General features: G+C 41.4%; 1 protein-coding gene across 6 annotated transcripts in view; it reads right to left on the bottom strand.

Annotated features, from left to right (window-relative positions):
- FNBP1 (formin binding protein 1) overlaps positions 1-18,034 on the bottom strand; it is a gene marked incomplete at its 3' end in the record, with an annotated part of 103,926 nt that overhangs the window by 47,851 nt on the left and 38,041 nt on the right. For all 6 annotated transcript variants that reach the window (XM_082327660.1, XM_082327658.1, XM_082327659.1 and 3 more), the window contains exons 4-6: positions 15,556-15,703; positions 2,946-3,008; positions 1,988-2,092 (exon numbers count right to left, since the gene is read on the bottom strand). In XM_082327660.1, coding sequence (XP_082183786.1) covers positions 1,988-2,092; positions 2,946-3,008; positions 15,556-15,703 — 316 coding nt within the window. The remainder of the gene's footprint in view (positions 1-1,987; positions 2,093-2,945; positions 3,009-15,555; positions 15,704-18,034) is intronic.

Genomic DNA, 18,034 nt, shown 5'->3' with positions numbered 1-18,034 from the left:
TCCATCTACCCCGCTGACTGACTGGAAAGTTGACTAATGCCTTCTCCTGAGACTAGCCAACACACGTAACTGCAACAGATTTTTTTTTTTTTCTTTCAAGATACCACTAAGACTCATTTTGCAATAAATAGCTTACAAATATATACAATAAAAAGCTAGAGAAATTTAGAAGGGAAGCCCCTCTCTGCTTCACTTTACAGGGAAAGACCACCAGGGTAGGGATTGCTTCCCAGAATTTACCTAACACTATCAGATTGATAGACCACCAATACATAGCCTGTCACTCTGACCAGAAAAGGCCAACCTTTTTCAAGTAAGCCTTTTTCAAGTAAGGCGCTTCAGCTCTCTATTTCAAATAGTAAGTCATGTCTCTCTATCCCTTTGACATGGCCTCAGCTTTGAAAAAAATCTAGGGCAAGTCCTAATTTTATCTATGAAAAAAAAAAAAGTGTATTGTGAAATCACTTTATACAGATAAAGCAGAGATGATCCTCCTCCGTCAGAAAAACCCACATGTGGTGTTACATCTTTAACAGTCCTGTACATGCATTCATCTGTAAAGTGCCCTGGCAAATCCAGAAGGCAACAAAGGATCAAATCTGCATGGTGAATTTACAACCAATAGCCAAGCAAATTACAAGACCACAGAGGTATTTTTCCCTTTGATATGCAATAGCGCTCTGGGGAAATTTCCTGAGCTTCTTTTTCATTTACTGTCCTCATTTCTAACAGCATCCTTGACGCTATCTGCTACGCAACCTCCATGATGCTCAGCATACTAGAAACATCGTAAGATCCCACAGATGTAAAGAAAAATTTGTATTTGATAGCTTCCCAGGATTGAATTAACTGAGAATAGAATGAAGCTGACCTCTTGAGAAGCAAAAGCTACATTTTACAAGGGCTATCTTGGACTAGAAAAGATTCTTTACCTATAATTCAGTTTCCTTTCCTGTCCCTGCAACAAAATGTTTGGTGTATTTTAAGCTTCAGCTTCCCCACACACACACCCCCCTTGCCTTTTTTTTGTTTGTTGCCTTTTTTTTTTTTAAAAAGAAACAAACCTTTTCAAATGTTCTGGCTATTTTCTACCTATATGAATCCAACTCAGGGAAGACAAAACTGCCCTTACACACTGTAATATGGTGTTTTTGATCTACATTACTGCATCTTCTGAGCAGATGTGTAACACCAAAAAAAGAGAAGCAATTTAAACACGTCTTCTCCTTCTCCATTGCTTCCTTAAGTTACAACTACATGACTGGACTTGGACATTTAAACTTTAAACATCTTTCTGCGCATCCAATTTTGAATCAAACTAAAATATTTCAAGGCGGATATGCTGAAACAGAAATGTATGTTTAAAATTAAGCATCAGTTCAAAAGCTTCACTGAATGGGGATCAATCTGTAAAAGCCAGAAATGATTCTGCAACCAGACAGCAACTGACAAATAAAAATAAAAGCTATGTGCCATCTGTGACAAGCGCGGATTCCAGGAGTCTGCATGACATGAAGAGTTGTCCTGCTGTAAACCTAGGACCGTGAACAACAATCCTGGTAATTCTTCATTGCAACCAATGACATCAGGACACCTTCAAAGTGTTGCCCAAAAGCCAGGAAGTTTAATTCTACCTGGATCACAGAGCGACCAACAACGCGTGGTAACTGCAAGCACTCCTCAGGGAGCCCTCACAAGCTGGACCGTCACAGAATCAGGAGTGTTAGTTAGAACTGATTTTGCATAAGCTCATTTAGAGCCATGTCAGCTATGTTAAACTCAGATATCGCCTTACTGAAGAGAACTGACTTTATCTGTTTAGAATTTTTATGCAAATACAGGTCTCTACAGAAATCTCCCTATTTTTAATTAACCTACGGACTGATTGAAGTGAGGCATTGAGCCTCAGAGGGTTTATCCCACCAGCGGGACTGAGGAACCAAACCTCTCACATCCATGTTTACAGTCTCTCCACCCTCTGGCTTACCTTTTCAACATCTGCTTTTGTAACGTTGATGTCAGCATCCATTTTCTCAAAATACTGCTGTGCTCTATCAGCTTCTTTGCAATCGCGTTCAAACCGCCTTTTACTCTGAAAAGGAAAAATAGAAGCCTTCATTATGGGAAAGAAACACGATATCAAAGTCTACCTAAAATCAATACCTGCCCCTAAACTGATTTGCTGTAACAACTGCCAGATTTTAGGACTCGCTTGTTCACATTGGAATACATTTCCATATTAAAGAACTTCAGAAAACAAAGTTACCAGAAACACATTTTTTGTTCCGTTCTTCAGGCTGCTTGATTCCACCAACATCACTAGTATTTCAATATTTTTCCCTGTTAGCATCTCTTCTGCTCTTGTAGACCAAATCACTCCCTCATTTGTACAATGCACAACAAGGGAGTTACTAAGATTCATACATTTGCAAGTAGGACTTTTGGTTACCGATGTCCCCTTTCTTTATCCTCTCTCTACTTACGCTCTCATTTTTCATTCATCACATGAACAACAATTCCAATGTATTTACTTTTGAGAAACAGCACCTTACTCAGGAGATGGCCCCATTCAATTTATTCACGCAGTATGAAGCTATTCAGCTTACAGTGGAATATCTGAACAGGACCCTTAGGGACTCTGCATTCCCAGCAATGCTTAGCACACTTTTCAAGTCATATCAAATGAAATTTTACTTATGATAGACACAGATCCCATAGAAAGCCAAATGTACTATTAAAACAGACTTTTTCATGTCTACCAGTGTATTTAAGACAGCAGAGTTTTAAAAAAAAAAAAAAAAAACAAACAAACAAACAAACAAACCAACATTTCTACAGCTTTTATCCATACACCCTTCTTTTTCCACATATAATGTTTGGAACCATCTCTAGGAAAACAATATAAAGATGACTTAAATGTCACATCTGAGGAAGCTTCCACTTACTGCTTCGAGTTGTTTCCAGCACGTTTCAATATGTTGTTGTGCCTTCCTGCCATCATGGAAGTGCTGTTTAGAAAAAGAAAAGAGAAAAAGAAAACATTTTGAACAACAAAAGAACAAACAGTCAATTATGCTCAAGGAGTTCCAGAAAAAACAAAACAAAACAAAAAAACCCCCACAACCAGAAATGATTCTGACAGCTGTGTTCTGCAACACTGGTAAATTGAGCAGGTGTATGATGACTAGCTAATGTCTCAGCAGGCTGCAGATGTATATTTGCATCAATTATAGTGGTTAGTTAGACTAAGGCTAATTAATCCCTTTAGCAATTCTACCTTGTATTGTTCACTGTATCTCATAATTATTGGTTTCCCATACCACAAAATCTGAAGCACTTTTATCTGAAGAGTATTTCTTTGGTTACTGACTGAACACGAGCTCTAAATTAAAATTTCTCTCTACATGGAGTTTACCAAGATGCCCTTGATTGGCACATTCTAACAACTGATGTTTGTCCTGATTTTCATTCAGACTCAACATAAAACCCTCTTCTTCCTAGTTACTGGCTGCGTGTGCGAGGCCAGCTGTTCGTTTCTCTTGAGAGGTATCAATTCTTTGGGTCCCTCCGAAAACCCTCCTCTCCCACACGCTGGGTGCGTGTATGCACACACTAAGGCATTACAGAAGTTTTAAATATGAGATGTCAACTACACACTAAATGACAAGGAACTTCTCCTGACATGCCTTTTGGAGAAAGACTTCATTGCAGTTTGTTTAAATAATCGTTCCTAACCCTTACACAATGCTCTTCATCAGAGAATTTAATATGCTTTAGCTATTACCCCCTCTATCTTCCATATGCCTCGCTTTTCCTCAGGATAAGCAATTCATTCAAGATCGCTGCGTACGTCAATGACCCAGCTCTAAATAGGGATGTTGAACGCAGCCCCCAGCTGACCGCCAGAACAGGTTACCCCCCCTACAAACCACCTTGTAAAATAAATAATACAGGAAACTACACATAGGAAGAGAGATGCCTTTCTGCTGTATTATTTACTAGCAATTAGGATGTCTTACTCAAATACAGGTATGATTTCACACAGTAAACTTGAAAAATAAAGGTCTGACATTGCCAGATAGTCCCACTGCAACTCACTAGAATTCATGCATTCTCAGGCCCGCACATCATCAGACATGAGATATATCTTCAGCAACATGGTACCTGCAGTCTGTTAGGGTAGAAAAGCTCCAACTTCAGAACGGTAGCCTGCCACAAACTGCCAAAGTTAGAAAAATGTGCCTGCAAGCACTGCATAATTGGCAGCTACTTGGTTTCCTGCACCTTCCACTACAGCAACTGCTATTTTCCTCTGTCAGAGGCAGGTTTCTGGAGCAAACGTGCTAGTGGCATTTCCTAGCTGCCTTTCTGGCTCCACCAGTCACACCAGTAAAAAGCCCAAAACCGCAATGCTCTGTCACGCCATGTCCGATAAACTTGTATTGCCTTAAAAATCACGAAAACCTTCAATTTGTCTGCGAGAACAGACCACCGCCACACTACCCCGAGTGCTCTGGGTACTACTGCCTGCGGTCCCAAACACCGGCTGTTAAGGAGGGGTGCTCACCTATGGTTGAACACAGGGGCACTCTATAGCTTCAACTTTCTGGATAGTGTTTCTCTCTGCACAAAAACTCTCAAAGCAGAGAAGAGAGGCACGAATGTCAGGAATGCTTTTAATCCTGGGCATGTGCCGCGCTCAGCTCCTGTCTCGACTCCTGCCTGCCGAGGGGGGAGAGCATGCAGCAGCCAGGCCATCTGGCACTGCTGCCGCTGGGGAGAGACGCCTTTTGCCACCAACCCTGATGGCACTAGTGCAGTCCAGACCCCTGCCTACCATACCAGGCTTCTCCAAAAACTCAGTCGCCACATCATGACATTAAAAAAAACCCAGACGTAGCTGTAAGAGTGCTGGGGCGGTGGGGAAAGGCTCCAAGTTGATTTCAGTTCCTTCTGTAGCTCCCCATTTCCTTTCGACTCTGCGTGTGACAGATCCTGCATCTTCCTTGCCAGGGGGCTTTGAAACGCTCCTCATTTCAGGCTTGCTTTTGTAATTAGAGTTTAGGAAAAACAGTCCCAAGGAGCAACAAAAACAGTCCCAAGGAACAACTGTAATTTAACACTACATTTTTCAACATTTTGCTAATGAGCATGGAATTCATGAAAAATCTTTTAACAGTGAGGCTGCAAGTAAAATTACTTGGCTGTCCTCATACCGCGCTTCCCGCCTGCACCAGCCTTCGTTTGCCTGCTCCCCTCTCCGCTGGCTCCGACTCCGCCGGGGGCTGGGAAGGGCCTTGGTTTGGGAGCAGCTGGTCGGCACGAAACCGAACGCTGTCACCGACCCACAAACCTCAGGCAAACAACACGCCAGGTTAATTTAACAGAACACAATGGTACACAGGGGCTGAAGGATGAACGTGGATTCAAAAGTATAGCAGATAACAGGACTACCCTGAGCTCATATTTTTAAACCACTTTGTAGTTAATCAATAATGTAATTTTCATTTTGCACAAGCCATCCCTGTCATTTCCAAATTTGTCTTCTCTGTAAAATAAACTCTACAAGCTGCTGGAAGTACATCTGAGAGAAGCAGTAAGCCTGAGCAGCACGGCTGCATCTTGTTTAGATTTTGCTATATTTTGCCCTTTTTTTTTTTCCCTTTCCCTTTTTTTTTTTTTTTAGAAGCTCTTTTACAGAAATGGAGCACTGAGATGTAAAACAGGCGTTACTGAGGATTATTGAATAGTGAAACTGAGGAACTGATGTCAAGCGACAGTCTGATAAATAGAAGTGCATCACATTTTGGAGATTTCAGTGCAATATTGCCTTTTTTCATTCAACGATTTTCTAAATATATTTATAACCCCCAATTCATGTTGTGTTATCGCATATATATCCTTGTTATGAGAGATAAAGCTACATGCAATAATAGATGTAATATGTATTGAGAGCACTTCTGCTTTTGCAAATCTTTTGCCTTCAGAGGATGATTTCTGCCTTTCGAAAATTCATTTTTATATAAAGCAACTAAGCGGGACCTTCCAACTGTCTATGTGTCTTCATTACCCCCGTTTTACGGGTAAGCAAATCGAGATAGTATGGTGAGCGATCGGCTCAAAGTCATCCAGGAAGCCCCCGGTTTCCTCAAACCCCCTACGATCTTCAACTTCCGCAAACTCGTTTCCTTTCCTTTCCAATCTTCTTAAACAGCAAGGGCCTTGTAGCTTTTTTTTCCCCCCAAAAAAAAACAAATTTAGCAAAAATAACTTTAAGATCAACTCTTCCTTGACAAGGTTTCGAGATATGAGTTCTAATTTAAAGAAATTTTTTTGTTAATCAAATGAAATAATTGGTTATTCTACACCTGATGATTTAGCAAATGGGAACATCACAAATGATTTAGCAAATCATATGGAAAACTACCGTTCTTAATCAGTCACCCACATTTCAGCAGCACACAGTGATGAATTTAGAGTAGTTCATACAACATAGGATATTACTTCCCCCCCCAATGCCCAAACTAATGCACCCTAATCAGGCTTTCTATTTAAAAAAAAAAAAAAAAAAAAACACAACCAAAAAAACAAACAAAAAAACCCCAGATTACGAGCAAGATACCGAATTAATGAATCACACTTCAAGCATGGCAGTAAAACGTTTGCAGGCTCAGTGTTGGTTGTTCCTATGCCATGAGTTCCCCCAGACATTTCGGCCATATCCACAGCATTTGAAGCACGCATTAAAAACAGGGTAAGTGAAAGTTTTGGTTTTATTAGTGTTCATTGCTTGCTCGATCTCCCTAAATCACCTCTTAATCTATACTTTGGAGTCTTAGGGTAGCAATCACCATGCCAACTTTAACATTTCCCTGAAAAATATTTTATCCGAGCATTAGACCTACTGAATAGCTTAGAACATAGCAGCATTACCCCAACTCAAACCATCCTGGCTACATGACCACAACTCCCCTTTTTCCCTGCGTGTTAAAGCACAACGCAGGCAGGATGTCCCGGGGCGCTCCAAACGATCCCTAACCGGCCATGTTTTGACTGGACGTCTCCATCCATTCTGCGCTCACAGGATAAGACCCAATAATCTAGGTTTTAGGTGATCTCGCTAGAGTTGTTAAGACTTGAGAGACTTTCAGCACAGTATTAAATTGCTTATATGAAGACTGTGCATTAGATCAACATCTTAAAAAGGATTCATTATATTCTAAGAACTCCCAGCTCAAGGAATACTCAGCTACAGTAAAGGAAGAAGAGTTTTAGGAAGAGCAGGAAATTCACATAAAGACACACTGTGCGCATGAGTTTTTTCCTTTGTAAATTAAGCCATACCAATCAGTGTGCTCTCCTCATCGCCGTGCTGACTGTGTTTGTAACAGCTGGGGAGAAATCCTGGCTGCTGCGCAATCAAAGACAAAACTCTCATTGACTTTTGTTAGGCTCAGATTTCACCCATGTTGATCAAAACACTGGGAGCAGCGAGCGAGCTACCTACAATACAGCGCCTGTTACTGCCAACGCTAGGACAATAAGGAGCAGTGGGATATTTTTGCAAAAAACTTTCTTGGTATGCAAGAGGATTTACATAGTCACACAGCTCACAGAGCAGACAACAAAAGCTCGGTAGAAGATGCCTCTTATCTTCTTTCTGACCTTTTGAGAGGAGCAATAGAAAAGCAAGATGTAGTTAAAAGCATCTTATGACAACTGGGCTGCTTATGCTGTATCGAAAACTGACCACGTGAAACATTTTAAGAAAGGCCGTAACAAGACAGCCTTGTTTGTCTTAAGGAAGTAAACAGCAACTGATTGCATGGTTAAACTTAAGATTTGCACATCTACAGTCTGTTTATATTAGAAAGTCAGAAAAATAATCTTAGTTAATTTACATGCAGAGCATATGGTTCATTTGACAACATCCTAATATAGTTCATTTGACAACATCCTATTTAAGAGTTTGCAAAAGAGAGACATACGACAACGCTGCTTCATTCTCTTTTCTGTTTTCAAACTAGATAATACAACACACAAAGAACAGCTACCTTTGACTTCTGTACCTCCCGCTCTCCCCTCCTATCGATAGTCCATATAAACACACTCCTAGCAATGTAGTACTTCCTCCTCCAATTCAAACTCTATCTCCATTTTTGTTACAAGTGATTCCTAAAATAATGGCCAGTGATTAAAGCATACCAGAGACGGAAATTAGAGAACATTATTTTTTTCCTCAATTTGCAAAAAGCCTTGTCAAATGTTTTTCTTTTCCTGGCTGCAAAGACAGGAACCAGTCTACTCATAAGAAATCTTTCTTTCCAAGAATAGCAACATGCTCTTGAGGTCTTATCGCCCTCGTTTGTAATAAGAGTAGCATAAGACAGTCCTATGAACGTTGACATGAAACACGTGACTGTTCCCACACACGTTCATCAGCGCTACTTCTTAATATTGTGATATAACCCTGTTCTCCTTTGCAACCTTCCACACGAATGTTATTCTTAACATGTACCTATCAACTAGGTCCAACCTGAAACAGGTTGTATGAATATCTGTTCAAGGTTGATGTTAATTCGACTTGAATTGTCTCCTCCTGAAGTGGTGCATTCCAGAGGAATTCCAGTTACAGACCACTAAGACCAAAGTTTCTCAGGCTTCAGACAAAGACCAGATCAGCTGCACGAGACGACCAGAACTAGCTGCTCACGCCTACTGGGAGATGAGACAACAGAATGATGGTGATTAGCATAAACCTAAAAGACACCGTGGCAGTAATATTTATGGTAACTTGCTGTTTCATGCTACGTATGACACATTAAGGCCTTATACTGGGAACTGTAACTCAGAACTGAGTAACTTCTTCTCAGGCACAGAGACAACCGTGCATCGTGCTCCTCTCCCAGCAGAGCAGCACTGCACTCCTACAGCTTAGCAGGCCAGCTCCGTGGGAGCAAAGCTACAGGGATCCGAGAGCACTCTGCTACACTGGCCAACTCTTCGAGTGGTCCTGCTCAACCATCTGCCTTCACGGCAGCAGGCCAGAAGGCCCTGGATTCAGGGAGCACAAACACAAGTATGACAGGTTGTTTGGAGACTGTGTACCCCACTCCCAAATCCATCCTTGGGGGCTGATCAAGTCCTTAAAGGCCCTGCTGTGACGAAGTGCTCTATGGGAGCAAACCTACGGGCTTTTCAAAGGGAGATGCCCCATTACTCCTAAAAACTAAAGTATGAAGAAAAGACGTTTGTGTTTTTAAATCCTTCAACGATAATAAAGGAGCATGCTACTCCAGCTTCCACCTCTTCTAGTTCCCAGCCTTGTCACAAAGCTTCTCTTCCATTGATCCACAACCAAGAGAGGCCACCTCATCAGGATGTCTCCTCCTTCCATGGAAAACGTCTGTGACAGTCCTGTACAACTCTTACAGTGATAAGAAAACTAGAAGATGTACACGTTAATGCCTCAACAGGCAAAGAAATACTTATTTCTTTAAATAGCTGCAACCTTTTAGCTGTTTCCATACAGCCTTCATGTATGCATATACTCACACACGAGTATTAAGACCTGCATCAGATACATAAAATAGTGAATGTTAACTAAAATGCCAGCTAAACGTGCCCACATGTATCATGTACCTCGGGCCCTGGATACACAGCATTCGCACATGGTTAAGGGATGCTCTGCTAGCATGGCTTTATTGTTGCCCTTCCATTTTAGGCCGATCTCTGCAGCTGTCTGGATAGAGCACAAAGGGAAAAACACATACATGGCCGACGCTCAACCTCTCGCCCTCCGGCGTTTCACAGTCATGCACTGAGCAGGAAACGTTACTGTCGATAGAAGTAATCTCTCATCTGGTCCCTCTAACAGGCTGTTGCTCTGCAGTGCAACATTCAGGCTAATTCACAGAAAATGTAACTACATATGTTTGTAACCCTATTTTGTTTCCCAATCAGAATCCTTTGTGTAGTAAACAGAAGCCAATTTATTTATTCGAACTATTATTTCACAGTTCAATGTACCCATTCCAAACTGGGAAGAGCAGGATAAGTCCAGTGGTCTCGACTTTAACCCTGCTGAATCCAAAGTTCACACTATACCTTTCAGCTGGATGGGATATTATTATTAGTTTCCCACACAAAAATGTTTTTGGAAACTTTCGTAATAAGCACGTGCTGTTTCCATCCCAGAACAGTCCTTCACAGCACGATTAAATGATACATACAAATATTTAACACAGATTGATTAAATTTGTGCCATAGTTTGGGGGAAACCAACAAATACTCAATAAGAATATACAGAATTTATTACGGTCTTTCCTAAACAATTTTCTGCATTCTTTCATTTCTTATAGCTACTAGTTCACACTCTACTGGTACAATTTAACTTAATGAAATACAGCTGAAATCTTCTAAGAAAGAAAGGATGAATACGCAGAGTTGGATCATTGTGCAGTGTATTTATTGAGCACAACAAAATCTCCCATAAATGCCCAGAATTTTCTTTCTGTTCAGAAATAGCTCCTGCAAAGCTTCTACCTGCCAACATAACTATTTATTAATGTTTAATTTTTATACCCTTATACTTAGATTAAAACTAAATACTTCTAACTCCATTCATGGGGCAGGAAGCTGGAAGCGGGTTAGTCACAGAACAAGAGCTGGGGAAAGCTCAGTTTGAATCTCGTCAACGTGAAGTTTGAAGTTTGGCAAATCACTTCCTTTCACTGTCTCTCTTTTCCTCTTCCCACTACCCGCTTTGCCATTACTTTGTCATTTCTGGTAGGCAGCAATGTCGCTTTGGACCTCTGCGGCACAAAGCACAGCCGTGCTCCAAACACACGGAGACCTCGAGCCACATCCAAAATGCAACACGGAAAAATCCATTGTGCACTTGACAGGGTCGTATTCTGCCATCCTGTCTCACGCTTGCACGGTGCGTTACGCCATGAGAAGGCCTGTTGAAAACCACAGGACTATTTGCAGAACAGGGCACTATTCAGAATGAATGAACGTGGCAGAATTCCTCCAATTATTTACTTTTCATCAACACCTGAGAGTCTGCAAGAAACAGAAAGTTCTCTGACATGTAAACCCCGTGTATGAATACACACAGGGAGGGCGCACAAGCTCCACCATAAAGAACCAGACCATTTTTGCCCTCACGGTACCCATAAGGATGCATTCATTCCCCATTCCCCTTCTATCCCGACACAAAATGGAACATATTGACATCAGGTAAATTCTCTCCCAACCACAGAATCCCAGTGCTGCACCAGTTCGGTCTGCAGCAAAGCTCTGGGCTTGTACCTGACTTTCATGCTTGATTGTACGGAGCCAGCCAACCCCCAAGGGGAGGTGGAGGCAGAGGTGAAAGCAGCAGCAGCAATAAGCGGGATAGTTCATGACTCCCAAATACATTTTTAGCAAAGCTGACCTGAGCAACAGCTACACAGAGCAGCTGCTGCCAGAGGAGACCATGAGTCAGACCTACTTTGTGACTACAGATCTAAATCAGAATTGTCCCAGGAATTAATTCTTGAATTTCTATCCAGACAAATTACAGTATTGAGGGTTTTCCTCAGCCATAGTTGAGTGAATACCTAAACTCAGCTATCTCCTGCAAAGCTTTAAGAAAAAAAGGAAATTCTCAATGCTTGGGCTGCACTGGCTACATCTTTGCTCAGCAGTCCTCTTCGGTGTCATCCAAAAAGAGGGTAGCAGAAACACCCCACTGTCTAGATTTTTTTTTTTAATAGAATAAAGCACGCTGAGCAACTCAGCAGGCGCAGCAATGTGCAGACGCAGATTCCCTCACCCAAGCAATCAAAATGCTGGTGATCTTTCTCTCATATGGAGAATAACTGGGCTGCTTAGGAGCTACCATCGCAACCAGCAACAGTCACAATGGGTGGGAGTAGAACAACTCTTGAGTACATCTCCAACCTGGAAATGAAGTAAAGTCCAAACATCCCTCCTGACATTACTGGGATCATCTCCTTTTCTTTTGTCACAGACAAGCAAGACTAAGACCCAGTTCTGCAACACTGCAGGGCCTCCAGCTCAAACTTGACACCTTCCACAGCTACCCCAACGCAGGGTTGTGGTGAAATTGGGGTGGCACAAAGAATGACTGCAGAAGCGAGTTCTTTCCCTGAACCACTCTGAGATGCGATCCCCAACTCATGTGTGTGGCTTGGTGATGGAGCGAAGGGGAATTCAGTCGCATGCATCTGACCTCAATAACCTCAAAGGGAAGGTGGAGCGGGCTTGACCTTCACATGTCGTGTAGAACTGAAATTTCAGCTTTGAAGCAGCTAGCAAGATCCTGGCTGAAGATGACAATTACTCACATGAGAGCATGGACACTGAGATCAAGAGAGTACAAGAAGAAGTTCAAGTGAGGAACTGTACTATAAAGAGTTTCACTTCAGTAGACAGCTGGGAAGAACTGAAACAGCGCAAGGAGTTCTCCCTCTCACACGTACACACGTTGTATGTGAAAAGCTGGCAGGGTGTTTGCCTAACTTCAGTGACTGTGAGGGCAAAACAACTCATCCGGTACAGTGATAACATCAACGCGGGCTATCCTCTGGAAGAGGAATGCGTAATACGATAAAGTTTAACGCACTGATTGACCTTTGTTGCTGAAGATATTCAAGTTTCACAAAAAGAGTATTTGCCTGATTTTTCTTACTGCTTTCTAATGATCAAAAACCATCATGCAACAAAGCATGTGATCTGTAAAAACATAAAGGTAACCGAGAACTCTCCTGAGCTCCAAACCAGGCCAGAGGAAAGAGGAGGTACTGGTCTTTTTACAGCGCCAAGCCACTGTGAATTTGCAAATTGTCCCACTTGTCCAACCTCCAGAGTGTCCGACCTGTTTTTGATTACCTGCTTCTTCCCTTATTTTCACCATTAGCAACTATCTTCTATGGAAAGACATGACATAGGTAGCCATCAAGTATACCTTTCACAGTAGCCTAACAAGTCAAACGTATGTAAAACTTGCATGCCAAATGAATCTTATCCAGCATAAAACCACTGCAAAGCTTTATATACCATCAGGTTCTGTGCTGCTTACAGGCTATGGGCTTGTACTTGTCAAGGAAAAACAAAAGTGTGATTTATCATTGTGTGACCCCAATCATCTGCTGCTGTAATCCCACTTTAACCAACAGAGCTAAATGAGCAGGAAAGCAGAGTAATGCAGGCATGCATCAGACCCCCCGTGTTTAAAGATCACCACCCTCATCCCCCCATGACTCTAGCAAATGCACAATTCCTATTGCGTATCAAAAGGGTTTCCTTTGAAAACAGAAGCTCTTGTCTGATACATTTGCCTGACCACTTTCTGCTGTACCCGAGTTCATCATTCATGCATTTATCCTTATGACACCGCTGTCATTTCCATCTTCCAGGTGGGAAATTACAACAAAAAGAGCAGGGCTGCTTATGTATCTCAGCCATACTGAAACCACTGGAAATTTGTACCATTTTACAGGTGTTTGGACACCTCAATGACTTAATCCAAATGATACAAGACTCCGTAGACAAGAATGTGGGTCTCCCAATTCCTACGTGCGGCCCTAGCCCCAGAAGCGATCATCTTTTCTTACAGTTTATAGCAACTTGGTGGACTTGGTAGCGTTAATGGTTGGACTCGACGATCTTGAGGGCCTTTTTCAACCTAAATGATTCTATGATTCCATGAACTTGTAGCATAACAGCGGATGACATATCAAGCAGCGAGCATGAGAACTCTGCCAGCAAAATTTCTGGAAATAGCAAGCCATTCATCAATTTGTATCATAAGAGGTTTTGCCAAAGCATCAGCCCTCTGTGATATTTACACACCCACCACCTGCCCCTCCTGCAGATCCCAGCACGATTGATGCATTGGTGTTTTACGGCGTGAAGTGAGAGAAGCTATGTATGAAAAAAATGCCCAAAGGCAGAAGCCGTTTCCTTTTCAACACCATTTGCTCATAAATGATAAATCTCCAGGACTCAGACAAGGATTCATAGTTCATACAGTTTATATTCATGTTACAAGAACAAATGAACCAACCATGACTGACAACTGTTTTCTGTTAAAGGCTAAGAATTATCAGCAACAGCAGGTAAATACACCACCAGTTGTTTTTTTGCTGTTCCCATGCTGTTATCACTCGACCAATATTAAAATAATTTTTCTGTCACGCACCCATTACTTATATGAGCCATACTTACCTCAAAACTCTATCAACAAAACAAAAAAGCAATAGTTACTGCTCACATTCTTTACAAGAAAGATAGCAAGTCCTCTTTCATCGTACTTAAAATGTCTAATAGATATTCCAATCACCTTATACGCCCATATAATTGAAAAACCAGGTAAACACATTCGAAGTGACAGAAAAATGCCCTACTAGAATGCTTTTTTTGCTTTATTGTACAGAGTCCATACTGAATGAAACGTCATAGAAGTGGCTGAGAAAACATTCTCATCACAGCTATATGTAAAACATCCTTCCAAGTTGCTGCCAGAATACTGTGTCCCTGAAAGATTACACACCACTCTGCAAATTAAAGGTACGCCTGTTGACAGACTTACCATCCTAATACTATACTTAGGAAAAGATGGTCATTTCCAGGGCTCTGCCCCTGCACAGCACTTCAACACATGCTTAATGTTTAGTCGCACTATTTATAAATGCCTAAGTTTTCCTGGACTGAGCAAGAGTACTTTTGCACTTTCCATAATGTACCAACAGTTTTGAAATGAAATACGGTGTCCTGATGCTCCCCTGCCTTGTTGCACTTTGCTTAGTCATTTTATACCTGTGTTATATTTGTAACAATAATGCTTAGAATGACTATTTTATGCCCACTCATCCCAGGGATAAAAGGGTTCAAGGCAAGGAAGAAAAATCACATTTCAACTATGTGCCTTTCAGAGCTGGTGACATGCAAATTAATCAGTTTTGAACATTTACTGTAGCAGGCACATAGGTTCCTAAACTACTAGCTAAAATAGGGTATTAACAAAAAGCTCCTCGTTCTACCAGTCTTGAAGGATAACAGGTTGAAAACCAGATTCCCCACCATCACAAAACAAGACAGACCCCGTATTTCTCATTAGAATCGTTTTTCAGAAAGTTCTGTTGACCAGATCTGCCTGAGAAGCAGGAAAGTGTGAACCAAGATCCTAACAGTTCTTTCAATCAGTCTTAGTAATACAGTTTCTCTGTTTATTTCAGGCTTTACACAGTGCTGCTGGACTCTTCCCTAAACAAGCTTTTGGCTACCAGAGCCTTAAGCACAGATGGGTCTCTGACCTTATTTAGCAGGGATTCTCCTGAAGGCATTGCTGTCCGATTTCATAACATTTGATTCAAATGGTTCAGTGACTTGGCCAGGGCACGTAACCCACTTTTTTATTGCTTGGCTCGTTAGCAAAGCTTATGTTTATTAACTACAAATAAATTTTGCTTAACATTGAACTCCCCTAATCATCTGTCTTAAACGGCAATCCATTGTGAATAATAAAAAATGATCAATTACCGATTTCCTCTCTTGTTTCAGCTCCTGCACATAGCGTGTTAACTCTCCAGTGATAAGAGAGGTCATGTTCTCTGAAATGACCTCATGCTGTCCGGCATAGTCATTCATTTCATTTAAAGTGGCTAGGAAGGCTCTAGTTGATGTGTACCTGCAGAGGACAAAAACGTATTCTGCTTTTAGTCCCTTTCTTTTCAGAAAGACACACTGCAAAGGAGGTTGTATCCTTCTTAAGCATTTAGTATTGCTACATGAGACTGAATATGGATTAGCATAGATTCACTTGAAGGAATTTCTCAAAAGGAAGCCTATCCCACACACTGACAGTTGTCTGATAAATTAATCTCGATTTAGACAGTTTGACATTGGCTCTTAATATATCACAGTTGTAGAGTGCCAGGGTTTTTATCAGCACAGCTCTGAGACTTCACTATTCTAATCTCTATTCACCAAACATTTCTAGTTATACCCTTTCAAGTGCTACAGTTCAGTGCACAGAGTCATCACTGTACTCTACCTGGCAAAATCCTGTCTAAGCAACCAGCTTTTTGGCTAGCATAGCGCAGAAAATAAACTTTTTAATAGTGTAAATTGGATTTAAATCAGCTATAGTTAGAAAGTTTTCAAAAAGGTAGTGAGTTTACTAACCAGGTGTTCCTTGTCAACCCATATTTTTTAGTACCTTCCTTTGCAAGGTTTATTTTTCATATGAAATAATCTCCTACACAGCATTCCATGTATTATTAAAAGGAAGAAACGAACATCTGTGCACACAATTTCAAAACAGCAGATTATGTCACTAGCATATTCAGCACAGAGCCAACAGAGCTGCATTTAAATACCCCAGCTGGCTGTGCTGGTCAGCTGGAAAACAGCAGCTTTGAAGCACTGCACTTGGACATACGAGAAAAACTATTAATATTAAATGGTAGCAGTCTGCACTGATAACATCACCTAAAGGGGAAAAAGCAAAGCAAAGAGGTGACAGAGGTGATTTAGAGGTGACAGAGGGGAGTGGTACAAGCAGGGATGGAAAAGGCGTCAGAGAAAAAACAGAAAAAAGAAACTGAAAAAAAAAAAGACTAAAAATATAGTCCAGTACAAGCAGCCACATTCACAGTCAAGCTGTGGTGCCTCGAGAGAAACCCCGGTTGCAAAAGACAAGGGGATCAAAGCCATAGAACTACAGACTGACAATAAGCTTGAAAACAGATAATTTTTAGACAGACTGTCTCAAAGCAGTGTCCAAGGCACCCAAAGGTCGCATGACAAATCCCCAGACATTGTTTAGAGACATGAGGAAACTATACTGAGGTGAACACTATATTTAAAAGGGCAAAGGATACATGGGATCTTCTGTGCCATGTTATATGAATCATTTAAATCCAATATCCTTTTACAGCAATGAAAGATGTGTCAAAAAAGGTTGTAGTAAACTCAAAATACCCATTTATGGTAAAGCTACCCAAAGGCAGATTTATTCCTAATCCCGGGTACAGACCAAAACAACCGATGTGCTGGTAACATAAGCTTCCTTGTATAAATACCAGTATCTCAGGAAACAATGGTATAAATAACTGATTCCCAAACAGCATTACTAAAAATAAATTAAAAAGAAAATGAAAAGGCTGTTATCTCTGTTAATACGAGCCACTAGAGTAGCTGTATACAGTAGCTTGGGGGTCTGACCTGAAAATCTAAATCAATATAATCATACCATTGGACCCGTATCCAAACTCATTTGAAACGTTTCAAATTTCAAGGTCAAGGGTTTGAGTCTGCCCCGGGCTCTCCAGAGGCAGAGCAGCCTCCTGCAATACAAGGCTGCAGGGTCAGACTCTGCGATGCCTTTGTTCAAAGCTGATGCATTACAAAACACTGACGTTGAGAAACTAAGGAAAAGGTTCTCGCTCGGGCTTATAGCCTGTCTGTTGGAAAGCTCCTCCTCTAGAAAGTTCTCTTTAAAGAATATCTTTAATCTCATCAGGGGCAGGAATGATCTTAACGACATGTGGTCTATCATCACCTGTAGTCATGCCCACAGCGTCACCCAGTGAAGGAGCGGTGCTGTGATGCTGCAGCCGCTACCTGCGAGCACGACATTAGTCCCCTGCCACCAGGGAGATACAGCCTGAATCCGTGAATCAACAGCAGGCAGCTGAGGCCACGCAACATCCTTCAACAGCAGCAAGTCGTGCGTCAGTCCATCCCGGGAGTACACACTACATCCTTCACCTTACTCTTCAAGAGCCACTGGTTTCTCTGTGGTGTTATAACATTAGCCCTTTAGTAAGTTACTCATCTGTGTTGTCAGTCCATTTGAGTAATTTAATACTTACGCCGACTGCTTAAGTTTCATGCTAAAATTAACAACTGTTTCTGTTCCTGCTGTAAGTAGTTAAGAGTTTGGTCATTCACTTCAAAGAGCCAGGCTCATACAGTCTGGCTTAGGTTTTAAGGTACATGAAAAAAAAACCAAAAA

The sequence above is a fragment of the Platalea leucorodia genome, assembly GCF_965183815.1.
Source record: "Platalea leucorodia genome assembly, chromosome: 15".
Taxonomy (NCBI): Eukaryota; Metazoa; Chordata; class Aves; order Pelecaniformes; family Threskiornithidae; genus Platalea; species Platalea leucorodia.
This window is presented reverse-complemented; position numbering and strand designations above follow the sequence as displayed.